The sequence below is a fragment of the Nansenia antarctica genome (genome assembly GCF_963989245.1).
Source record: "Nansenia antarctica genome assembly, chromosome: 17".
Lineage (NCBI taxonomy): Eukaryota > Metazoa > Chordata > Actinopteri > Argentiniformes > Microstomatidae > Nansenia > Nansenia antarctica.
The window spans coordinates 15,311,755-15,337,899 of NC_137687.1; the positions used below are offsets into that span (position 1 = coordinate 15,311,755).

The 26,145-nt window shown below is 44.3% G+C and overlaps 2 protein-coding genes across 3 annotated transcripts; both read left to right on the forward strand.

Annotated features, from left to right (window-relative positions):
- The first annotated feature begins 2,697 nt into the window (after positions 1 to 2,697).
- On the forward strand, positions 2,698 to 7,996 carry spcs2 (signal peptidase complex subunit 2). Its single transcript, XM_080547189.1, has 5 exons — positions 2,698 to 2,761; positions 3,723 to 3,806; positions 3,892 to 4,051; positions 4,990 to 5,125; positions 5,805 to 7,996. Exons 1-5 carry the CDS (start codon positions 2,723 to 2,725, stop codon positions 5,989 to 5,991), a joined length of 606 nt encoding a protein of 201 aa, XP_080403315.1. The 5' UTR covers positions 2,698 to 2,722; the 3' UTR covers positions 5,992 to 7,996.
- Positions 7,997 to 13,324: 5,328 nt separating this feature from the next.
- eif4h (eukaryotic translation initiation factor 4h) lies at positions 13,325 to 24,517 on the forward strand. Of its 2 annotated transcripts, XM_080547549.1 has the most exons (9): positions 13,325 to 13,414; positions 16,693 to 16,883; positions 17,739 to 17,803; positions 18,109 to 18,202; positions 20,962 to 21,039; positions 21,506 to 21,682; positions 21,819 to 21,934; positions 23,284 to 23,313; positions 23,518 to 24,516. In XM_080547549.1, the coding sequence occupies exons 1-9, from the start codon at positions 13,350 to 13,352 to the stop codon at positions 23,536 to 23,538; spliced, it is 837 nt and encodes a 278-aa protein (XP_080403675.1). In that variant the 5' UTR covers positions 13,325 to 13,349; the 3' UTR covers positions 23,539 to 24,516. The 2 variants fall into 2 exon arrangements, with proteins under 2 accessions (XP_080403675.1, XP_080403676.1); XM_080547550.1 differs by lacking the exon at positions 20,962 to 21,039 and having other exon boundaries at positions 23,518 to 24,517.
- Positions 24,518 to 26,145: the final 1,628 nt, after the last annotated feature.

The window sequence follows — 26,145 nt, forward strand, 5'->3', positions numbered from 1 at the left end:
ACACCGAGAATGATTGAGAAAGGAGGAGAGGAGAGATAAAACTGAAAACAGCCTGAAAAACATGTGAACTGTGTGATCACGTCTGTCCAATTCTGATGAAGCGATATCAACGTCTCTTTATGTAATGGGTAACAGCTCAGGCCTACACATACTCAGCACTAGAGTTGAGGGGGGATGAGGGGGGATGGCATCCCCCTTCTAAAACTTTCCATCCCTTATGTCATTTTATCATTGAACGTGGTATTACTGCTATTTCAACATTTAGTTTTGCACATATTGAGTAAAATACTGTGGGCCAGGGGGCACGCACACATGCAATGACATTTTTACCAATCACTGACACTGAAGTCACTGACGCTTGTGGGGATGCTAAAATTGTCCCCATATGATAAAATCCACCATCCCCCCTGATTTTCTTTTACAACTTGAGTACTGCACATACCGGTAGTGTATATTGCCGAAACCACAATTGTCTCTGAAATAACTCAAAAGTAATTGGCATCCATCCTTGTTTATTCCATATTTAATAGAAAGCAGACTGTTGATTCAACAGAATATTTTAAATAATGAAACAAATGAAAATGGCATGGACCAAAATTATGGGACCCTTAACCTAATATTTTGTTGCACAACCTTTAGATCACTGTAATCAAGTGATTTCTGTAGCTCTCTATGAGACTTCTGCACCTGGTTTGGCCCACTCCTGAGCTCCTCCAGCTCTTTCCATAGATGTTCAGTAGGGTTCAGATCAGGCCTCATAGAAGGCCACTTCAGAACAGTCCAATGTTTTGTTCTTATCCAGGGGGTTTCAAAGCCTAACACAGTGAGCCACCCTTAAGAGAACTGTGACATACACAAGCCCCCGCCCCCCATACACATTTACATTTACATTTTTGGCATTTAGCAGACGCCTTATTCCAAAGCGACTTACAATCAATACATTTGAATACTAAGCATGTGAATCAGCAGTCCACTATTCGTTGCAGGAAGAGTACTCTAGCTCGGGCCCGGGGCCACTGATAGAAGGAAAAACCTTCTCCCTATTATCGCCTTCTACTATTTTTATTTTTTATTTTATTTTATTTTATTTTTATTACTGGAGAAACTGAGAAACAGTACAAGGGGGGCAGTAGAAGTTCTTAGGGACACAGTAAAGGGGAAAGCGGGTGTCTTTAGGAGACGTAGTGGTGAGGGTCAGAAGATGTCTCAGGAGGAGCAGTTAAGATGTAACCTGAAGATCACATACACAATCCCCCACACACACACACACACACACACACACACACACACACACACACACACACACACACATACACACACACACTCAGACTGTATAGTGACAATCCTATTCAAATAGACAGCAAGACTGAATGACGAATGCCTCTGACCTGTTCTGCTGCCCTTTGGAAACATGCAGTACCTGAAGGGTAAGGACAGAGGGAGGGATGGAAGGAGGGATGGAGGGAGGGATGGAAGGAGAGGGGTAGAAGGCTAAGGACAGAGGGAGGGTTGGAAGGAGAGGGGTAGAAGGCTAAGGACAGAGGGAGGGATGGAAGGAGAGGGGTGGAAGGCTAAAGACAGAGGGAGGGATGGAAGGAGGGATGGAGGGAGGGATGGAAGGAGATGGTAGCAGGCTAAGGACAGAGGGAGGGATGGAAGGAGATGGTAGCAGGCTACGGACAGAGGGAGGGATGGAAGGAGATGGTAGCAGGCTAAGGACAGAGGGAGGGATGGAAGGAGGGATGGAGGGAGGGATGGAAGGAGATGGTAGCAAGCTAAGGACAGAGGGAGGGATGGAGGGAGGGATGGAAGGAGATGGTAGCAAGCTAAGGACAGAGGGAGGGATGGAGGGAGGGATGGAAGGAGATGGTAGCAGGCTAAGGACAGAGGGAGGGATGGAAGGAGGGATGGAGGGAGGGATGGAAGGAGATGGTAGCAGGCTAAGGACAGAGGGAGGGATGGAAGCAGATGGGTAGCACACAGACTACTAGACTGTAACCGCTCCAACACACCGCCGGCCTCTACCTCAGCAGAGCGTGTGCATGGAAATGGTGGTTTGATCACAATCTGTTAATATATACTTTATACATATACTTACAAACACCCACTATAGATAGTAAATCAGGGTTAATGTGATGAGTTGTGGCTAAAGAATAAACGTTAAATAAATGCATCACTGTTACATAGAAAGACTAGAGGACACCTAAAACAGCGGTACTATGGGGAGAGGCATTTTATTAACTTTCATCTTCTGTGATTTGAGTCAATCATGATCTTAAATCAGGTGGATCAACTCAGAACCAGTCATCTGTTGAAGAAGAAGACCATGTCTGATGTAACGAATGGGAAAAGGTCAGAAATGAATTCACAAACTGAGAAAATGATTACCAGTTTTTCACATAGTCTGAAACTACAGCTTTCAAATGATGTGTCATATGATACAGGTGCATCTAATTAATATTGTGGAAAAGTTCATAATTTTCCAAAAATAATGTAAAACTTGTATATATTCTAGATTCATTACACAAAGTGAATCTTCAGCCAATCAGGAAATAGCACAGACCAGCATCATCTGTTACCAAGAAGCGGAGCTTCTGTTTTGTTCCGTTCAAGGAATCATAATTACGTCACTTGGCTTCGTTGAAGTTGATTGGCCAACAGCATCGTTTCAATGACCAATCACATTGTCACAGGTCACACAGCATCTGTGCAGGAAGAAAAGATGGCAGCCAGAAATGGGAAGACTGGTATTCTGGAAAAAGTAAGTATTTCATTCTTAAATCATTTAGAGTTCACCAATATTGTATAGATTCAAAAGGACCGAATCGGGGCGTTTTTGAGCAAACCATTAATTTAAAAAATATATAAGTTAATATAACTACAACGCTTAGATTTAGACACCGCAATTTCAGTCTTTTGTAGCTAGCTTAAGTTAGCGAAATGAAATCAGTACAATTGACGTTATAAAACACATTTGGGGCATCTTGCCAGCCGTGTCTAACTGTGTGACTTCAGTCATTGCTGTTTGATAAGAGTTAAGATGCTAACTGAAGATGCGACTAGACCTCTTCCTGGTGCGAGCTAACAGCAGATAGCAACTAGCGGATATCATCCACATGTACTGTTGTTGTACTAACAGCTTGTGACATTAGAATTATAAGGTTCTATCTCCATTTTTGTCCAAATTTTGTTTTTTACATAATCTGATCCATTAGGTGTTTATTAATGCCTGTGTGGTGTTATTTTTTAAAATGTTGACATTTTTGAGTATTCATAAAATACAACGGTTCCATCTCACAAAACATAATGGAATGTAAAAACTTTGACGCTCAATATCTCTGAACTGCCCTAAACGGAGATAGAACCTTATCATTCTAAACTCACGACTGCTGCTACTAGCCAGTTAGTGAACAATAACAGAGGTGTATTGCTGTCATCGACTGACTGATACTCCTAGGCTAGGACTCCTAACTTTAGCCTTCAAGTTAAGAGTAATGTGTAATCGAATAGACCTCTTCATGTAGCCATGTTATCGAAATTGATGAGTGAGTTAGTAGTAAATGAGCTACTCTTAATTTGGGATTAGGCATAATGTTAGGAGTGAGGTTATTGTGCCTAGTTTAACACGTACCCACACAAAGGAACACAGTACAGGGAGATGATATCAATATGTTACTTATCAGTTGTTTTCTAATACTGTTGACTTCTGAATTGTTTTCCAGTGGAGGATCGATGAGAAACCTGTGAAGATAGACAAATGGGACGGTGCGGCTGTGAAGAACTCTCTAGACGACGCAGCCAAGAAGGTTCGCTTTGGTAATGCAGTTTGAGTGAAATGGTTCTATGTGGTTTGGATATTTGACATCAGTTTTTTCTCTCTCCTTTCTGTAGGTCCTGTTGGAGAAGTACGGGTATCTGGAGAACTTCAACCTGGTAGACGGGCGTCTCTTCATATGTACAGTTTCCTGCCTCTTCGCCATCGTAGCGTTGATCTGGGACTACCTCCATCCGTTCCCTGAGTCCAAGCCAGTCCTGGCGTGCTGTGTCATATCATATCCTTTTGCATTTAAAAAAACGCCCAAAAAATGAAGCTCTGTCTCTGGCAAACAGGGTTCCCGAACTTCCCGCGCTCGTCTTAAAAAGCTGTTAAGTCTAAAATCCAAAAATCTGATTTATAAGGCCTAAAAAGGTCTCAAATTTCAGTTATTCGTTCTAAAAATGAGGTGCTAGGTCTTAAAAATAATCTTAGCTTGACTCCTGACGCATTGAAAATGACTCCCTGCACAGAATGGGCCTGCAGTCCTTTAAATGAAAGCGTAGTGTTGGTGTGTGCTACCCACCAATGTGGCTGGTGAGATTTACCCATTACAAATTATTTGTTGGCCTAATTGGGGTCGTCATGCTAGGCGATAGGTTAGTGTGCTGTAAAATGTTACTTAAGTCTTTATTACATTGTAGAATGCAGCTCTGCCTCTAGCTCCAACTGTCGGCCTCTGTCTGATGTTTTTAAAAGCTACTGCTTTTTAAAAAAAATAATTTATCCCATCCTCTTTACCTTCTTAAGAACATGTCGTTCTGTTGCAGACTACAGTAGACCTACAGTAATAGCTCACATTAAATGTTTCCATTTGATTTCAAGAAATCAGTTAAATGTGATTTAACTGATAACTGAGGTCTTTCTGCCTCCTGGTTGTCTGTTATCTGTGATTTCAGTAACATGTGAGTTGTACCATGTGACTAGTATAGTCTGATCTGAATGTGCTTGAAAGAATGGGTTATCAAATTGCAAATAGCAAAACTTGTGAAACGTGTAAATAGACTAGTCGTAAAAAACTAAATGAAAGTTGTTACACTGAACACTTCCGGGGGCGTTTCTTGTCCCTTTAACTGTGATTTTGGGGGCGTTATCGAGTTTGGTATGTGTTTGACACTATATGCATTATAGCATGCAGGCACTTCCCCAACCTATTTAACCGTAACTGCTCCTTACGTACTTCATCATGATGGGCATCCTAACCTTGTACACCTCCTACCAAGAGAAGAACATCTTCCTGGTCGCTGTCCAGAAAGACCCCGTGGGCATGGACCCGGACCACACCTGGCAGCTGTCCTCCAGTCTGAAAAGGCAACGTTTAACCTTTTACCTTCTTCTTTAAATGGGAAATCTGGGATTCTTTCATCTATTGTTGGACGGAAATTAAAACTAAAATATATTTTATATATACAGTATATACCAAATATCCTGAGAAACAAAATTCTATGTTGCCATGGAGATGTTTTATTGTATTCCAGCCCCTCACTCAGATGGCCTATGTAAACCTCGGTGTGTGTTGTGTTTGAAACTCGACTGGTAGGATTATAGCAGCGCCGGCCTTTTGTGTGACAACATTTTGGTGCGACCAAAACATGCCCTGGTGCCACCAGGGGAATAGCTTACTATGGAGCCCTGGCTTAATCCACAGCCTTACCCCATCACAACACGTTTCACTGTTAACACTCTATAGCATTAAAACATGGTTAAAACTATATATGGTCAGTCCTCGTATCCATAGTTATGTTTATGAAATTACAGCGGATACATTTCTCTCACATTCCCGTCCCTCATCTGTTTACCTAAAGAATTGATGGGGAGACTGCTTTATTGTTTGAATCCAGGATTGCCCCTTTACGTGTGTGTGTGTGTGTGTGTGTGTCAGTGTGTGTGTGTGTGTCAGTGTGTGTGTGTGTGTGTGTGTGTGTGTGTGTGTGTGTGTGTGTGTGTCAGTGTGTGTGTGTTAACAATGTATTTTTGTTGTCCTCTGCAGGTTTGATGACCAGTACACACTGAGAGTCTCCTTCACAGGGGGGAAATCCAAACACACCCGGGAGACGGAGGCCACCAAGTCTGTGGGGGCGTTCTTTGATGAGAACGGAACGCTGGTGATGGACCAGTTTGAGAAGTGTGCCTCAATGCTTCACGACACACTGGCATCAGAAAAGAAAACTAAATAATGACGGTCAGATAACCTTTTAACAATGCTGCAGAACCGCAGTAGAACATCCCAGTACGTGTCCAGTCCTCGGTGCGAAAAAAATGCGGGTCAGCTGTTTGTTGTTATGAAGTTACATAAAGTGTGTTAATCAGCATTTTTCTCGTCCGTTGTTTTTCATTTTTCTCTAAATCTTTTTTTATTACAGTTGTCCATAACATTTTCCCATTCAATGTGAACAATTTCATGTCTCAATAAGTCTATCATATACTGATGTTTATGTACTCCTGAGACAACATGGCCTAGTTTAACCTCTCCAACCAAGGCCCCCGCCCATGTGACTGGTGAAACCAAGGAACCATTGTAGAGGTGAAACTATGGAACCATGGGAAAAAAACATTGAACATTGAGAATAAACCAAATGACAGTTTAATCTTCAACATTGAATGGTTGTACTAATTGGCTTGAAAATAGAATTCCCACATTTATTACAAAACACCAAGTTAATAGTGGAGTGAGTGTATATAGCGGAATACTTTGTGTCGGTTGGAATCTTTTGGAATGAAAAAAAAGCAGCATCCGCACACTCAACTGAAAATCTTTTTTTATTTAGCAGTTTTGAGTGTGTGGATGCAGCTTTTTTTCATTCCAAAAGATTCCAACCGACACAAAGTATTCCACTACATACACTCACTCCACTATTAACTTATGGTGTTTTGTAATAAATGTGGGAATTCTAAGTGAAGAAATAAAAAAATATCTGATTGAGTGGATCAGTGTGGTTATGTTAAACGGAGCTGTGTTGATGCAATGACGTCAAGTGTCAAGCCGTTCACACATGCGCATTGAAGCAAAACGGTTGTCAACAGCAACAATGGCTCTTCAATGGCAAAATGTTATTTTCTGTCTGTTTCAAAGAGTTTGGTCTGTTTACGTTTTGAGTCACTGCTGCCGTTTGATTACAGCTGAGACTGTGCATGCCCATAACGTTCTTCTACGGTATTTGACAGATCGTGTTCAGTTTTGGCTTTTCGTATGGACAGATATGTTTGTGGTGTGGACAGAGTTTTTTTTTTTAAACGAGGATGAAAATATCAGTTTAAAAAATATCCATATATGTGTAGTCCAGGCCTAAGTCTAATTACGGATGATACTTTAAAATAAGTATGTATTTTGTCCTGATCCAATCCGCCTTATCCAATGTAACTAAGGTGTTCTCTCTCTCTCTCTCTCTCTTCAAAAAGCTTTGCTATTACACGTGTATTATTCTTTGTGTTTTGTTACGATGTAGTTAGAACCGTAAGACTGTCAAGGACAAAAGCAGCCATTGGAAGAAGGGGCTGTATCCTCACCTGTATGCATAGTTTTGTCACCTTGCCTGTTTGTTTGGAGATATTTCTTTAAACCAGGGATAATAGTTTATGTTTTTTTGGTTTTTTAAAGATTTGAAAATTGAATAGTCATGACCATCTATCCTCACTCAGGAGTGCATGGTCATTGATTTTCCTAAATTTTCAATCATGCTCAATATTGATCACACATACTCGCAGATTCTTTTGGGAGATGTTATTTATTTTCTAATTGTTAGATGATGCAAACCTGGATACAGTTTCTTTCTCTGTAGTTTGACTTTTAATAAAATGGACTCCGCAGCAGTCTTAGATTTGTACTTGCTAATTAAGCCTTTATTAAATGCTTGTCTTAAATGTTGAATGATAGATAAATCATAATCTATGAAAAAAAGTTTTCATTTTCCTTACAAAAGCTGCCTAAATGTGCTTTTTATGTCAGCTAGACAAGCGTGTCTTCATGTATGGTTTCCAAGAAAGCAAGAAATGTGTCTGTCATGTTTAAAAAAGTTGCAATGGTGTTTCATAAAAAAATAAAATTTAAATAATTACATTTATATATGATAAAATGAGCTACAATTTTACTGAGTCCATCTTTAAGTCTGTAGATCTTTGGCTTAAAGCAATCTTATTGGTTCCCTGTTCTTCATTCAAGTTTGAAATAAAATTAAAAGGCATTTTAACTGCAGTCTACCTTTTTGTTAACATCTGGCATGTACAGTGTCACTCACGCGCCAACTGACTCATACCGGACCACTAAATGTAACATATGAGGTCTGGTATGTAACATATGAGGTCTGGTATGTAACGTTCTGTCAGATTGATCGCAATCGGAATCAAATCCCTTGAAATAAATATTTGTGTTTGGACTTTCGCCACCATGGCCGGAGGTGGCAGATGTCCAACAACTTCTGCCCTGCTCCTTTAAAATGGTAAATGGACTGCACTTATAGAGCGCCTTTAGCCAAAACGCTTTACCACGGCCTCTCATTCACCCATTCACACACCAATGGCGGCAAGCTACCATGCAAGGCACCGGCCCGCTCACTGGGAGCAATTTGGGGTTCAATCTGCCAACCTTGCGATCCTTAGATGGCAACTCTACCTCCTGCGCCACAGCCGCCCATTTAAGTGTGTTAGTTCTATATTAGTTGGATTTGAATTGATACACTGCCACCACTGCTCTTACAGAAACAATATTGACAATTATCATTGAGAATTAAAACACTTTTTTCGTCTCGTTCCACTACACAACCTTAATCACTGAGCAGACATGGACACACTGACTCTGGCACACAGAGTTGCAGTTGCTGGAGTGGAGAGACACTCAAACAAAACAGGGTCAGGAACGTAATTCTGTAAAACTAGAATAAACTCACAGAAACTCAGACAGAAATCGACTGTTCCTGTTAGTGGTGGTGGTAGACTGTGGGGGGCTTTCTCTCTCCCCCTCTGTCTAGTGTGGATCCCTCTCCCCCTCTGGCTAGTGTGGATCCCACTCCCCCTCTGGCTAGTGTGGATCCCTCTCCCCCTCTGGCTAGTGTGGATCCTGGTGTGAAGATGTCCTGTGTCTGCGGTGGCAGGGCTCTGACTGGCTTATGTCACTAGTCAAGGCACCCAAACCCCCATACCCCCAGCCTGGTCCATACAGCCTGGTCCTTACAGCCTGGTTCATATAGCCTGGTTCATACAGCCTGGTCCTTACAGCCTGGTTCATATAGCCTGGTTCATACAGCCTGGTCCTTACAGCCTGGTCCATATAGCCTGGTCCTTACAGCCTGGTCCATACAGCCTGGTCCATACAGCCTGGTCCATACAGCCTGGTCCTTACAGCCTGGTTCATATAGCCTGGTCCATACAGCCTGGTCCATATAGCCTGGTCCTTACAGCCTGGTCCATACAGCCTGGTCCATATAGCCTGGTCCTTACAGCCTGGTTCATATAGCCTGGTCCTTACAGCCTGGTCCATACAGCCTGGTCTATACAGCCTGGTCCTTACAGCCTGGTCCTTACAGCCTGGTCCATACAGCCTGGTCCATATAGCCTGGTCCTTACAGCCTGATTCATACAGCCTGGTCTATACAGCCTGGTCCTTACAGCCTGGTCCTTACAGCCTGGTCCATATAGCCTGGTCCTTACAGCCTGGTCCATTCAGCCTGGTTCATACAGCCTGGTCCTTACAGCCTGGTTCATACAGCCTGGTTCATATAGCCTGGTCCTTACAGCCTGGTCTATACAGCCTGGTTCAAATAGCCTGGTCCATACAGCCTGGTCCATATAGCCTGGTCCTTATAGCCTGGTTCATACAGCCTGGTCCATACAGCCTGGTCCATATAGCCTGGTCCTTACAGCCTGGTTCATATAGCCTGGTCCATACAGCCTGGTCCATATAGCCTGGTCCATACAACCTGGTCCATACAGCCTGGTCTATACAGCCTGGTTCATATAGCCTGGTCCATATAGCCTGGTCCTTACAGCCTGGTCCATATAGCCTGGTCCTTACAGCCTGGTCCATACAGCCTGGTTCATATAGCCTGGTCTATACAGCCTGGTCTATACAGCCTGGTTCATATAGCCTGGTCCTTACAGCCTGGTCCATATAGCCTGGTCCTTACAGCCTGGTCCATACAGCCTGGTTCATATAGCCTGGTCTATACAGCCTGGTCTATACAGCCTGGTCCATACAGCCTGGTTCATATAGCCTGGTCTATACAGCCTGGTTCATACAGCCTGGTTCATACAGCCTGGTCCTTACAGCCTGGTCCATACAGCCTGGTCCATACAGCCTGGTCCTTACAGCCTGGTCTATACAGCCTGGTTCATACAGCCTGGTTCATACAGGGAAGAGCACACCGCTGTACAGCTCCACCAGGGCCAACCTAAAGCGCGGAATCAAAGCGGCCAAGGCAGAGCACAGAGAGAAGATTGAGGAATGCCTCCTGAGCAACGACTCCAGGCGGATGTGGCAGGGGGTTCAGCAGATGACAAACTTCAGAGCCAACAGGCTCACAGCCGCAGAGGACGACCCCCTGCTGGCGGGAAAGCTGAACACCTTCTACGCCCGGTTTGACGAGGGGCGAACGGAGGTAACCGCAACACAAACACCACTCTCTCCAGCTCTCAGCAGCCTCACCCTCACAGAGCATGAAGTGAGACGCGTACTGAAGGCGGTGGACCCCAGGAAAGCCTCGGGGCCGGATGGTGTCCTGGGACGGGTGCTGAGAGACTGCGCCGACCAGCTGGCCGGGGTTTTCACCAACATCTTTAACCAGTCCCTGTCCCAGGCCACCGTCCCACCCTGCCTGAAAACCTCAACTATCATCCCAGTCCCGAAGAAAAGCACGGTGAGCTGCCTAAACGACTACCGCCCGGTGGCAGTCACACCAATCATCATGAAGTGCTTCGAGAAACTAGTCCGGGCCCACATACTCACACGCCTCCCGCCCAACCTGGATCCATACCAGTTCGCCTACAGAGCCCACAGGTCCACAGAGGACGCCATCGCGACGACTCTCCACGCCACTCTATCCCACCTGGAGAGGGGAAACAGCTACGCGAGACTGCTCTTCGTGGACTTCAGCTCCGCCTTCAACACCATCCTTCCAGACAGGCTAGTGACCAAACTACTAGACCTGGGTCTATCACACTCTATATGTGCGTGGATCAAGGACTTCCTGACCGACCGCCCCCAGAGGGTGCGGGTGGGCCCCCACACCTCCACAGCCCTCAGCCTCAGCACTGGGTCCCCCCAGGGCTGCGTGCTAAGCCCCATCCTCTACAACCTCTACACCCACGACTTCACCCCCGTCCACCCCAGCAACTACATCGTAAAGTTTGCAGACGACACCACCGTGGTGGGATGTATCTCGGGGGGGGACGAGGCGGCGTACAGGGATGAGGTAGAGCAACTGAGCAAGCTGTGCAAGGTCAACAACCTGCTGCTGAACAAGTCAAAGACCCAGGAATTCATCGTAGACTTCAGGAGGAAAAAGTCCGAGATCCAGCCCCTGCTCATCGACGGAGAGAGCGTGGAGAGAGTCTCAACCCTCCGATTCCTGGGACACCACATGCGGGATGACCTGACCTGGAAGGACAACACAAAAGGCACCATCAAGAGGGCACAACAGCGGCTATACACCCTGAGATGCCTCAGGAAGGAACACAACAAGCAGGAGATACTGGTGGCCTTCTACCGCAGCGCAGTGGAGAGCATCCTCACCTACGGCATCTGCAATTGGTTCTCCAGCTGCACAACAGCAGAGAGAAATGCGCTACAGAGAGTAGTGAGAACAGCACAGAAGATCACCGGCGCCCCCCTCCCCTCTCTGGAAGAGCTGTACAACACACACTGTCTCAGGAAGGCCTCAAAGATCTCCAGGGACCCGACCCACCCTGGGCACTTACACTTTACCAGGCTGCCCTCGAAAAGGAGGTTCAGGACCCTGGCCGCTAAGACAAACAGACTGAAGAACTGCTTCTACCACAGGGCCGTCCAGGCCCTGAACACAGCAAAGACCTAAGTTCTGGGCCCTGGACAGTCTGGACGGATTGTATGGCAGCTGCTGGACTGAAAAAATCAGGTGTAGTGCTGAGGCACAAACATGTACATTTCAAGCCTGCAAACTGTGACACTTTAAATAACGTGAAAAAATACTATTGTGCAATATGACAACCCTAGTTGACTATCTGTGCAGTATAGTACAGTGGATTGTGTACATAGCCTTTATTTATGTAAACCAGCTCCTTACCTTCTTGTGATTTTTTCCCTTTCCTAACACCAGGGGAGCCACCCCTCCTAAATTTCGTTGTTTGGTACCTGTACTGTAGCAATGACAATAAAGTCCATTCATTCATTCATTCATTCATACAGCCTGGTCCTTACAGCCTGGTCCATACAGCCTGGTCCTTACAGCCTGGTCCATACAGCCTGGTCCATACAGCCTGGTCCATACAGCCTGGTCCATACAGCCTGGTCCATACAGCCTGGTCCTTATAGCCTGGTCCTTACAGCCTGGTCCTTACAGCCTGGTCCATACAGCCTGGTCCATACAGCCTGGTCCATACAGCCTGGTCCATACAGCCTGGTCCTTACAGCCTGGTCCATACAGCCTGGTCCTTACAGCCTGCTCTATACAGCCTGGTCCATACAGCCTGGTCTATACAGCCTGGTCCATACAGCCTGGTCCTTACAGCCTGGTCCTTACAGCCTGGTTCATACAGCCAGGTTCTCACAGCCTGGTCCTTACAGCCTGGTTCATACAGCCTGGTTCATACAGCCTGGTCTATACAGCCTGGTTCTTACAGCCTGACAGGGTGGTTTGACAGGTTTGACAGACATGACAGGGTGGTTTCGCAACTTGAAACAGATGGAACCGACATCCACAAACATCCACAACCGACCCCACCCCAAATACCCATATAGTCCACTATGAACTGTTCATCACAATGTCCATTAGGCTACACAATACATTGTCCATCACAATTTCATTATACATGATACATGATACATGATTAGCCATGGCCTGTCCTCTACCCTGGAAAAAGTATTTGATAGTTTTCAGGAACATTTTCTAAATAGCACAACACTAGGAAAACAAAACCTGTTGACCGTGTCAAGGATTGAGGTAGGCTACAACACTGTTTGACTCTCAAAAAGGTATTTTAGGAGTCATATTGATAATAAAAAAAAAAAAAAAGTACATTCCAATTGTTTTTAACCACTGCATAGATACTGCCTGATGACTTAATGAACAATGATCACTTAACAAAACCTAGACATTACAATTCATTTGAAGTACTAAAGGTAGTTGGAGGGCCACCTCTCATTAAGACTGCTATTTGTCTGCTAAATGCCAAAAATGTAAATGTAAATACAAACAGAACAGATTGCATCCTCCTTGTTTTTTTTTGCTGAAAGTGTTACTTGTGTCCCTGTGATCAGGCGCTTGCGAGGGACAACTAAAACCCAGCTAGCATATATTGAAGGTCCTTCCAAACCCCCTCTGCTTTCTCCTGGACAGCAATCACGGCAATGGCGGATTACGATAACTACGACGACCGGGACCGGGCTTACGGTAGCTTCGGCGGCGGGAGAGGGTAAGAGACAGAGCCAAGCAGCGGGCTGAATATGTCCGTATGGCCGTGGGGAGATGACTCCCCGGTGTTCACGGTGCCAGGGGGGTTTGTCACAATTGGCTCGGGCCTTGGCTCGGGGACTCGGGGGCCACCAGTGCCTGTTAGCCTGTTAGCCTGTTAGCTCGTTAGCCAGTTAGCCAGTTAGCTAGTTAGCCTGTTAGCCTGTTAGCTTAGTTAGCCTGTTAGCCAGTTAGCTCGTCTCTAACGGCCGCTTACATGAATGGGACGCCGGTGTGGAGGGCGGGGAAAACTCCTGGATGTGTGATCACACAGGTTAGCTAGTGAGCTAAGCTAACCCACATCCTTAGATAGTCTTAACGCTATTGAGGGGTTTGCCGGGCGAAATGTTTTACAACTGTGATCATGTCGTATAATAATTAATATGCTACTAGATATATACACAATCTAGCTGGCTGCAGTAAAGCTGGTTCAGATCGTTGTTGGTTGATCATGTTGCCAGCAGGGCAGCTTGGCGCCAGCAGCCAGCGGGTCTCCTAGAAAAAAAAAGCCAGTCCACATGGTTCGTGTTCGTGTTGTGCTTGTCAGCGAACTCAGGGGGGACTGCGTCGAAAGGGCCGAATACGATCAGAGTTAGAGATAAAATTGTGTTAAACCTGCAACATCCAATCCTCCATGTCCAACATGCATCGCGGATGTATGTTAAACATGTGTTACTGTATTGCGTTGCTTAGCAGATCGCCCAGGCTAAGCGATGGGGCCATGCTAACGTTAACTAGCTCTGTTTTTTGGGGCCCAGTCAGTCTTGGACCAGGGTCCATTGGTCATATTCATGACCGCTTTGCTTTGAATGTGCACTCGCGATTTTGTTCTAACATGGTATGTTAAGTTAGTGACACATCGCACATGACACAGTTACGACATGGCTTCCGTGTCTTGGAGAAGAGAGAGGCCGACATGTCGCCATGCAGGTTCACCACATGATCCTGATGTGTCTGCAGCATTGGCGATGGTGTCAGATCAGATCCATCCACAGCGTTTTTTAGCGATCAATGAAATGATGAGAAAGTAAAAAAAAAAAAAAAAAAAGGACTGTCGGTGTTATTTTCAGTGTTTTTATAAGAATGAGGTCTAGCTCCACCTGGCTGATGTAGGATGAGTGTTCTAAAAAACAGATCACATGAGATCGTATGCCATTCGCATCTTAAGTAGCATTTTCTCAATTGTTTAGGTTTTGTTGGCAGTCTCCCCAAGTAGATCTTCAATGATGTCAGGAAGGAGGAGGCGACACAACGGACGGAGATCAAGAGAAAACGTTCAACATTATGAACATGATAACCTATTCATTTTAAATAAACAAACCTCGAAGCTGTGTGGAAACACGTCATTACTGAGAAAAGAAAGGACGGTCTGATTTAGCAACAAAAGCGATGTTTAAGACGACTTAAATGTGGGAATGGGTTCCACACAAATGAAAAAAGCATATGAAGCCTGGACTAGATGTTTGCCCTCTGCCCTTTGTGGTGTTCATGGGTCATTTCCCTACGTTGACTAATCTGAAGTCAAACCCACCTTTGTCACAGTCAAATTTAAGAGCTCACTTAGTTTTGGATTTTAATTCAGGAATTCCGATTTATAAAACCCTGATTAGTGACAGTCATTCTTCTGGGAAATGCAATGTCAGTTAGTCCAGTTTAAATGTCAGTTAGTCCAGTTTAAACAGAACATGTATGCTGCCTCAGTGTCCGGGATGTTGCCAGGGGGTGGTGGTGGTGTGTGTGGGGGGGGGGGTATGCCATTCACTCCACTGCACTGTGGGAATCCATGTTTTTGTTGATATGATAGGAAAATAACTACCTAATTACCTCTCCTAATATTGGTCAAGATTAAGACAACTGCCAAATTAACTATTTATAAAAACAGCTTTCTCTACTTGAAACCTGGGAAAGACCCATATGACCAACCTCCCTCCATATGACCAACCTCTCCTCCTGGATATATAGACCCATATGACCAACCTCCATATGACCAACCTCCCTCCTCTATAGACCATATGACCAGCCTCCCCTCCTGGGTGTTTTGGCACTAGGCAGCTGTAAACAGCACCTGGATCTGCACCATCGTCCAGTTTTGCTTTGACACCAGAGGAATGCTGCAGGCATGTCGGACCCCGTCTGCATGTCTCTCTGCACCCTCGTCAGCAGAGCCCCACACCCTCCCTCATGTTAACAGAGTTAAGAAACTGCTTTCCAGTCAGGAAAACATTGGGCAGTTCTGTACTACCATATTTGTCTGGTGTTCAACATTGTGGACATGAGAATGGTGCAGATGATTTGAGCTTTCTTCTTGTTTTGTAGGGGGGGGGGTTCTGAGCAGTAGAGGTCCAATGAGTGAGCAGAACAGATTGAAGGCTGTGAGAATGTCACATGAGCAGTAACCTAGCGGCAGCTACTGTGACTGTTTTTCTCCTTAACAGCAACTCACAGCTAATATGAAAGTAATCAACCTGTCTCATGCCACTAATCAGACCAGGGTTCCCGCTTAGCTGGTCTTAAAAAGCCGGTAAGGCTAAAATTCAGCAATCTGATTTACAAGGCCTAAAAAGGTCTCAAATTTCAGTTATTCGGTCAAAAAATTAGGTGCTAGGTCTTAAAAATTAGATCCTGCAAGGAAATCAGCCCGACCACTTCTATTTACGAGGAAATTAATCAAGCTGGAACCCCCAAAAAATCCAATTTGCTTCCTTTTTGGTCCGGTGTCGCGTATATATCCAAAGAGGTCTTAAAAAGGTCTTAAACTTGACTTGTTGAAACTTGTAGGAACCCTGTCAGACTCAGCTTAGTGGTCCATGGCGATGGGCCTGCTCCTCTCTGTCTGGTCTGTGGTGTGTCTGTGCTCTCCTCTCTGTCTGTGGTGTGTCTGTGCTCTCCTCTCTGTCTGTGGTGTGTCTGTGCTCTCCTCTCTGTCTGTGGTGTGTCTGTGCTCTCCTCTCTGTCTGTGGTGTGTCTGTGCTCTCCTCTCTGTCTGTGGTGTGTCTGTGCTCTCCTCTCTGTCTGTGGTGTGTCTGTGCTCTCCTCTCTGTCTGTGGTGTGTCTGTGCTCTCCTCTCTGTCTGTGGTGTGTCTGTGCTCTCCTCTCTGTCTGTCTCGTGTCTGTGCTCTCCTCTCTGTCTGTGGTGTGTCTGTGCTCTCCTCTCTGTCTGTGGTGTGTCTGTGCTCTCCTCTCTGTCTGTGGTGTGTCTGTGCTCTCCTCTCATGGGGATTTTGTTTCTGTCATTCCCAGGGGTCGCGACGGAGGTGGTCGCGACGGAGGACCCCGCAAGCAAAAGGAGATGCCCACAGAGCCGCCCTACACAGCGTACGTGGGCAACCTGCCCTTCAACACTGTACAGGGAGACATAGATGCCATTTTCAAAGACCTCAACGTCAGGAGTGTCCGACTAGTCAGAGACAAAGAAACAGATAAGTTTAAAGGTGAGCGTCAGTTGGACACTTTGTAATAACCTCTAATTTCAGGAGCCCCATCAAGTTATATGGGGCTTTCTGCTGGGCTGCTCCCAGGCTGTGGAATGCTCTCCCTGACCACCTAACTCTCCTCTCCTCTCCCCTCCTCTCCTTTCCTCTCTCCTCTCCCTGACCACCTAACTCTCCTCTCCTCTCCCCTCCTCTCCTTTCCTCTCTCCTCTCTCCTCTCCCTGACCAGCTAACTCTCCTCTCCCCTCCCCTCCTCTCCTTTCCTCTCTCCTCTCCCTGACCACCTAACTCTCCTCTCCTTTCCTCTCTCCTCTCCCCTCCTCTCCTTTCCTCTCTCCTCTCTCCTCTCCCTGACCACCTAACTCTCCTCTCCCTGCTCACCTAACTCTCTTCTCCCCTCCTTTCCTTTCCTCTCTCCTCTCCCTGCCCACCTAACTCTCCTCTCCTTTCCTCTCTCCTCTCCCCTCCTCTCCTTTCCTCTCTCCTCTCTCCTCTCCCTGACCACCTAACTCTCCTCTCCCTGCCCACCTAACTCTCCTCTCCTCTCCCCTCCTTTCCTTTCCTCTCTCCTCTCCCTGCCCACCTAACTCTCCTCTCCCCTCCTCTCCTTTCCTCTCTCCTCTCCCTGACCACCTAAGGGCACCACAGTCTGTGGATGCTTTTAAACGAGGCCTTAAAACTCTTTAATAGAGCCTTTTATTAGCCTTTTTAATTGAAATGTGTATTGTTTTATTGTTTTGATCTTTCTTGTTTTTAATCTGGAGCGCTTTGAGATTTGTTTATGTAAAGTGCATTACAAATAAAATGTATTATTATTATTATTATTATTATTGATGATCTCAATTCTCTCTTCAGGTTTTTGTTATGTAGAATTTGATGACTTGGAATCCCTAAAAGAAGCATTGACGTATGATGGTGCTGTAAGTACCTGCGTTTCTGTATCGCACAACAAACTGTCGTGTTTTTGGGTATTCATGTATTCAACAGGGTTCCACGGGTCCTAGAAATCCTTGAAGGTTTGTGAATTTGAGAAAAAGAAATCAAGGTCTTACTTAGCTCGTCAACTAGTCTCAAACTATGCCGTGTTGGGTCCTTAAATTTGAGGGAATTGAGTCTTGAAAGGTGCCTGAAAGGTGCTTGAATATGATGTTTCAGAAATGTGTGGGAACCCTGATTCATGTCATAAGTGTGAAGTAAACGCCGGTCTACCTTGTCTGGTCTGCAGCTCCTTGGAGACCGCTCACTCAGGGTTGACATAGCAGAGGGCCGCAAGCAGGAGAGGGGAGCTGGAGGGTTCGGCTTCCGGAAAGATGACAGAGGTACCCTGTCTGTTTATGTGTCTGTCTGTGTGTCTGTTTGTGTGTCCGGCACATTTTGGGGGGGCAATAAGCTCTCTGAATTTGTGGCTCATACCTGGCAAAAAATAAACTAGAAAATCAAAAATAAATCATATGATTTGGGAGCCATATGCCAGCCGAACAGAAAACGATGCATTAACTTACTATATTTAAAATTGTTATCTTTTTAATTTAATTATTATGTGAAGCAGGGCATCTGTTAAAAATTTGTATGGCCTTACCATGGTCTTCTATGTTTCTTTAACACTCACCTCTTTTCACTATCATATTCAAATCCAGGTCTGTCATGACATATATCTTCATCAATTATGGCTGTCGATTAAACTATCGATTATTTTGGAATTGATTAATCTGTCGATTATTTGATTAATTGATTGGTCTAAAGGATTACTTTCAAAATGGGGGCGGGGGAGGATGAAGTGTCGTATTTTGAATTGGTGTGTGGGGGACCGTGATGAAAGACACACCAGAGCCAGTGATATGTGGTTATGTTCAACTAAAAGGAATTGCAATTTATATATATATATATTTTTATTAACGACTCGTCAATCAGACATGTGCAAATCAAAGCATTTACGTCTACAAATGACAAAAGTCTTAATCGTGGGGCGCTTAGGTGGTGTAGCGGGTTAGGCGATGACCATGTAACCGCAGGGTCCCCGGTTCGATTCCGGCCGGGGACATATCCTGCATGTCATCCCTCCTCTCTCTCACCCATCCTTCCTGTCTAAATCTTCACTGTAACTGTCAATAAAAATGAAAAATATGAGTGGGACTGCCCCACTCAGAAAAACAACTTAAAAAAAAGAAGAAAACAAGTCTTAATCGTTGCAGCCATATCATCAATTACCAAAAGCTATGATGATTTGTTCCGGTGATAGTGGAATGATGAGATGAGAATGCCAATTCAATGGGTTACATAATCGTCATCTATGACAGATCCTTACAAGAGTGAGTGCACTGCCCTGCGGTCCTGTTGTATTTCTGTGGTCTTAGTTTTGTAGTTTTTGTAGTTTTTACTTTTCACCTTACATTGTTCATCCATTCACATCTTAATCCTCTTTCTCCTTTTTTCTCTCATTAGTAAAGAGTGCCACGGCATTCACCTCTACAACTCTCTTTCAGGAGCTCTACTAAGGGCCAATCCCAATTCCCTTTTCTACCCCTATGGCTCGTTTTCGAGTGTCACTCGATTCGAAGCAAAGGCCTTCGAACACGTCACAAGCAAAATCTACCCCTATGAATTGGGACAGCCCTTCATGACGTCAACAACAGTGGTTTAAATAGACGCGGTACGGGTGACGCGATCTCGCAATGCCTTCTTCAGCTGTGTTTATTTCTGTTGCGTGTGCTATAAGGATCTTTTTTCGTTTGTTATCAACACACTGTAGTGTTTAGACGTTCCTTTTTTAGTCTCTTCCGTCAGCGATGTCTTTTTTGTGGACATCGCAATAATGACAATGAATTTAATGACAATGAATGACTCCAACCAAAACAACCAGTCCATCAGTAGTCATAAAGCGTTGTCCAAAAATCACGTTACCAAGCGCCTTTCTCAGAACAATTCGTCGTCTAGAATCCAAAAATCAATCCATCATAGTGGTGGTCAAAAACGTAGAAAGAGGATCTCTTGGGGACGCGGCCACATTTGCCCGTGAAGGAGAGATGACAAATAAGCGGAAACATTTCTCAGTAGAGTCGAACGGTGATAGATCATCATCCTTTACGCGTATCCTTAACTGTAGTTACATTTCACGTGTCATTATGCCCTTAGACATGGAAATATGCGCGGCTGTCATGCACAAATCAGCTTGTAACGTTAGACACACAGCACACAGCACATCGGCATGATAACGTTTTGTTGTTGTTGTGCTTGTTATAAAGAAAAGGTCTATAATGCATTGAAATGAATGATACAACCCATTAATAATATTACATAATAACAACTGCTCGGATTAGATTGCGGGTGGAAATAGGTCAAAATGCGCATCATGTACAAGTCAGCCGAACGTTTGATAGATAACTTTACATATGTGTACCATCATCCGCTGTCAAACGCCACAGGTAATAATTGATTTATGATTGTACATCTCTGAAATGCTCGACTGTCATGCAGCGTTGCGTTACTGTAACGTTAGACACAGCACCGACATAAAAGCTATTTTTGGGTTATGCGTGTTATAAATAAAAGGTCTATAATGCATTGTAATGACATTAAACTAAGACAATAAGATGGTTATCATAATTTTTCAAATCTTTATTAATAAGTAATTACAGAGAATTAAAATGACATTTCCGCATTGAATAGAGCGACATAAGATTTCTGTAGATGATTCGCAATGCATCCTGGAATCAAGGGGTACCCCTTCAAAGCTAGTCTGGTCCTGAAATCGCTCGAAACGAAGTAATAGTTAGCCCTCCCCCTTACCCCTAGCCCTCGATGAAATATGAATTGGGACAGCCCTACCCCTAAACGTGAACGCGCAAATCGAGCCATAGGGGTGAAAACGAAGGGCTAGGGGTGAATTGGGACGGGGCCTTAGTGTTGTTTATCTCTGCTTTCCCAGAAAAGAAGAAGACACGTTTAGTTTTTTGTTGCAGTAGTAGTACCGGTACTTACCTCTAGCATGGCCCTGGCTGCACTAGCCTTTCCTGACCAGCAGGTGGTGGTGTCTTCCCCCTGTGTTAAATGTAAATTGCGCCCTGCCTGTCCCCTACAGGCCGAGGCGGTGCCCCTCGTGGCGGTCCCCCTAGAGGAGGTCGGGATTCCAGAGATGACTTCGAGCAGTCTGGAGGAGGTGCGATGAGTGTTCCCCCTGTTTAGCTGGTCCTAACCTGGTCCTAACCTGGTCCTAACCTGGTCCTAACCTGGTCCTAACTTGGTCCTAACCTGGTCCTAACCTGGTCCTAACCGGTCCTATCTGGTCCTAACCGGTCCTAATGGGTCATTACCACCAGACTAAGCCTTCTAAGATTGGGAGTGGTGCAATTTTTTCGAATAACACCAGTTTACTCACCATTAAGAGAGACTTGAACACTGGCACAATACTGCAGATTTTTTTTTTTTAAATGCAGTATATGATGTTTCTCCCCTCAGGACTACTGCAGGTTCTGCACCCCCCCTCCCCCTACATACACAGCCTCATCTCATCCTCATTAGTCACATTTACAGGGCTGCTCCAAGGTGCTGGGCAAGGCTGGAGATGTCATCAACCTTTACTAACCTGTCAATCAAACATACCTTGCCTCCCTATGTTCTGATAGGCTTCAGAGATGATGACTTCTCTGGCGGGCGTGGTCGAGGAGGCAGCCGCCCCGGGGGGGACAGACGGGGTGCTGGGGGAGGAGCCGGCGGAGGAGCCGGCGGAGGGATGGGGCGCTACAGAGACGGACCCCCACCACCATCTCGCGGGGGGGAGAATTTCAGAGAACCTTCTGACGGTGTCACAATCTATTTCTTACTACTTATTTTTTATTTTATATAGATTGTTCACTAGCCATTTAGCTGATAAGTTTAGCGATTTAACCGATAACTAACTGTGTGATCTGTGGTTGTGGTCTGGTTTCTCTCCTGCAGAGGAACGGGCACAGAGACCAAAGCTGCAGCTGAAGCCACGCACGGTGGCCGCCCCGCTAAATCAAGTCGCCAACCCCAACTCTGCCATATTCGGCGGAGCCAAGCCGAGGGAGGAGGTAATTCCCAAAGAGAAACCCTAAGAGACTGTGACCAGGCCTGGGAGCCCGAGGCGGGAGGGGAGGGCAGGGGACTGTGTAGAGAACTAACAATGCCAATGAGGATATGTTAACGCTAACGCTGCTAGCTGTTAGCTGTTAGCGTTCCTTTCTGACAGAGATGAGCAGAAACCATCTTCCTCTGAGTTTAGTTTGAGCAAAAATATTTATTCATGAAGGAATAAAAAAAGACAAAAAGAACAACACAGACACACACACTCAAGAAAAATGATGCAACACACCTGCAACCCACACAGACGAGCAGCTTGTGAATGCATGTCAAACTGTTAACACGTTTTCTACGTACACCTCCCCTGCTTCCCTGTGACTAGTGCCTGCTTTGTCCTGTAGTTCTGTTGGGGGGAAGGTCCATTCACACGTTGCATTGCTGCATTAGAAGTTAGATATAATTGAGCTGAAAAAGCAATCCAAATGGTTAATTAATTATATTTTTTGGGTAGTATGACCGTCTGTAGTGGTCCCTCTTTGGTGTGTTGGAGTTGATGTCTATTGACACAAATTGTGTGATGTGGTCTTTATGCTTCCATGTAGGTGAGCATTGATCCTCACAACATTAACTGTCCCTGTACACAAAATCAATATAATGTGAATTTGGAACATGTCGCTCTGATGCTTGTATGGTTCATAGCAGCCACCGCTGATCTTGTTAACGGGGCTGAGAGTTCTGGGTTATCATACCTTCATTGTCTTAAAGAGGATTAGTTCAACACTCTGGCCCCTATCATCCCTACACACATGCATACCGACAACTCGGCTTGTTCAGAAACGTGGTGGTTTGTGTTTCTGTTTAGCACATCCAATGACATCCAACTGTAAATCTGTGTTGAAATGCTTTGTACTTTAGTCGTACAGTCAGTGGTCAGTTTGGAACTGTGCAAAAGGTAAACTAGAGGAGCCGTTGAGGTCGTTGTATCTATCGCTTAAAGGGATGGTTCAGCCTATTTTCATGTTTAGGTCAAATAATCTTATTGAGTTGTCCTCACAGGTCAGGAGTGAAAGGTTTGCTACCGCAGCGTAGGCTAACAGTTACTAGCGCCCTTTCTAGACAGGATTCCAACAGACCATATTAAATGACACGCCGAAATCTCCTCCGAAAAACTTGAACCATCCCTTTAACAACACGATTAGGTAATACTATTATTTATAGAGTTGATTAATAAACACTATTTTACTCCTTAGATGGTTCCTTACCCTGAAAGTAGTTCAAAATGTCATGTCCAAATCAACTCATATGAACTCTTGATTTGTATATGATTTTGTATGTAAACATGTTTAAATATTTTTTTTAGGTGGAGGGTGCAGAGACACAGGGAGGAAGGGTGAGTTTACTAGTCCCCATCTCTCCCATTGTTTTGTTAGTAGACTGAAAGAAAGTTCGTTTCTCCTGACGTATAGACTACCTTCAGGGTAAGAAAACGTGTAAAACAGGGAACTTTTCTTTAGGTCATTTGTAACATTTGTCTCCCGAAACTGAGCATTTCTAACCATTATGTTTTGTTTTGTTTTTTTCCCCATTCTCAAAGAGTGCTGATTCTGCAGAATAACTGCATTGTTCTGGAAGGCTACACTGGATCTACTGGCTATGTTCACCAAAAATCTTTCAAAGACTTCTCCCAAAGAAAACTGGCTGGGAAGTCAGGAGCTGGGTTCCTCTGCTCGCTAACACAATGCAGGCCTTCATCTAATTGGGTAAAGAGCAGTTCGACCCAAGGCTGCCGTGAGGGTCAGGGCATAGGCTTATGTCAACCTGACCTATACCCCACATCAAAAGGAACTTTGGACAGTGGCTTCAGTTTGATTCTGTTGCCTTTGGGTAAGGATGTTGATGTGTAATTTGCTCTTACCTTTCCCAATGATTAGCAGTTTTAGACATACGGCAGTCACGGCTGTTCTTTGGTGTCTTTTATATATATTCCATCTAAATTTCTGCTCTATTTGTGAAATGATAATCATTTCAACTTCAAATTTCCGCTGTCTTAAATATTAAATGATTACATTGCCAAGAGAAACTGAACCTTTATTGTTGTCTCTGTGTAATTCTGGAACCCAATTTTGAAAGATTTTTGATCTTAGTCTGTTCAATCCATCAACATAGCTTCCTGCAATAATGAAATGAGGCAGAAACGAGATGAGCAGTTTTTTTTAGGAGCAAATGAAATGCTCACTAGATTAAATCCGAAACATGGGTTATTGCAACAGTCTTTGTCTGGTAACTTTGTACTTCCACAGCTTAATATTTATGCATTATATCAACAAAAAATGGATCACTTAAACCACTGCAAAATGTACAACATTAACATAGGAAACTTACTGAACAAACATCTACTTGTCTCATTTGTCTGATGGAGACGTGGGCACAGATGCCCGGCTGTCTGCCCACCAGTAGATCCAGTATAGTTTTGTTTTGAGTTTTTGTGTGTTGCAACCATTTTATTTACATTTTACTGGGTATGAAATTGAGGAAGTGATACCTTTTTCTTACTGTACTATAGAAAGATCCACAGTTTTAATTCTTTCTTTTTTTTTGGGAGGGGGGGTGGGGGTGGGTGGGGTCATTTTTCCTACACTGTTTATGGCAATAAAATGTATCATCCTACATTATTTCTTAAGAATGTGTTTAAATTGAGGGATGGGGGGGTGGGGGTGGGGGGGGGCGGAAAAGGTGTCAAGGCAGCTTCCCCCCAGTTCAGATAAAAGGGTGTCTACTTTTATTTTATTTTATTTTTTACCTTTTTGCCCTGGTCCACCTGGTTGGAGGGTAGGCAGTTTATATGTTGCCTCCTTGTACTTAGTGGCCATTTTGTTTTCAGTATGCTGGTAGGGCTGCATTCATTCTGGAAACATGTCAGTATTTGTCAATATGCAATAGGCAACATGTCAGTTAGGCAGTCCAGTACTGTGGTAACAGTAACGGATTAGTGTCTGAAGTTTTTATGGACATGTTTGTTGAATGAATAAGGCCCTCCTGCCGAAACAAAAGATGGCTACTTGGTGTCTTAGGAAGCAAAATGTACAGTGCCTTGCAGAAGGTATTCACCATCCTCCACAGTTGTACCATTTTGTTGCCTCCATGCCTACAATTTTAATTAAATGCTAAAAGTGTGCCGGGGGTGACAACTTTTGCAAGGCAGAGTATCTAAAACGACAGCCATGGTTAATACAAAACAAAATGTCAATCATCTCTTTTGCATGTGACACAATGTGAATATCTTCGGATTTTTGTTTGGTTTGAGCAGTCAAAATAGTGCACACGAGTTATTAAAGGTTACACCATGTGTATTTTTTTTTTCTATGCCTGCAAGTGTTGAAAGAGCTTTCTGTCTCTTATGCTCATCGGCAAAAATTGGAGATCTCTTTACCCCCAATGCATGCAGGGAACCTTGTATTGAAAACCCTTCGCACTTACAACATAATGCAGAGTTTATGTTAAATACCATTGGAGGCAGGCAGTGTCTTATGCGCTTAAAATCACAGTAGGGACTTGCGGTTTGGATACTTTTTCATGTGAGTGTCTGAATGCTACACTGAATTCTCCTTATGAATTTGCCATGGTTAGTTTGACCTAAGATATAGATAGGAAAGTATTTTTTGCTGTTTTCCGTTTTGATGTACTCACTCCATATAAACCAGTGAAGTTTGTTCTTGAGGGTATGAGCTCCGTATAGCTGCATAAGGTTAACAAGTCGGTATGAACATTATAGGATTTGGTATTTTGAACAATCTTTTAAATAAAACTCAAAATGTAATTACTATTCTTTGTCGCTGCTTAAATAAAAAGCTTTATTTTTTTTTCATTATTACATGAAGGTATCAATATCAAACATTCTAGCATGTATTACATTGCTTTCACATAAAAAAGGAAGTTCTAAGTACAGTGTAAGGCCACTGTTTTGACCATATTTGTCAATAAATATTTGCTCTAAACTCAAATTACATTTCGGTGTGTGCCACATATTTAGTCGTTGAGTATTCTGACTTTCCTTTTCCAATAAACCTGCATGGATCACAGTGTCAGTCTGACTGGTCTGCATGTTCAACACCACAACATCTCATAGGGAAGTAGCACTGATCACATGGAAGCAGCACTCTCTATTACATTGTGTAAAGTGGTGAACTTGTAGGTCCTTTCGTATAAAGTATGGAAATGTGTT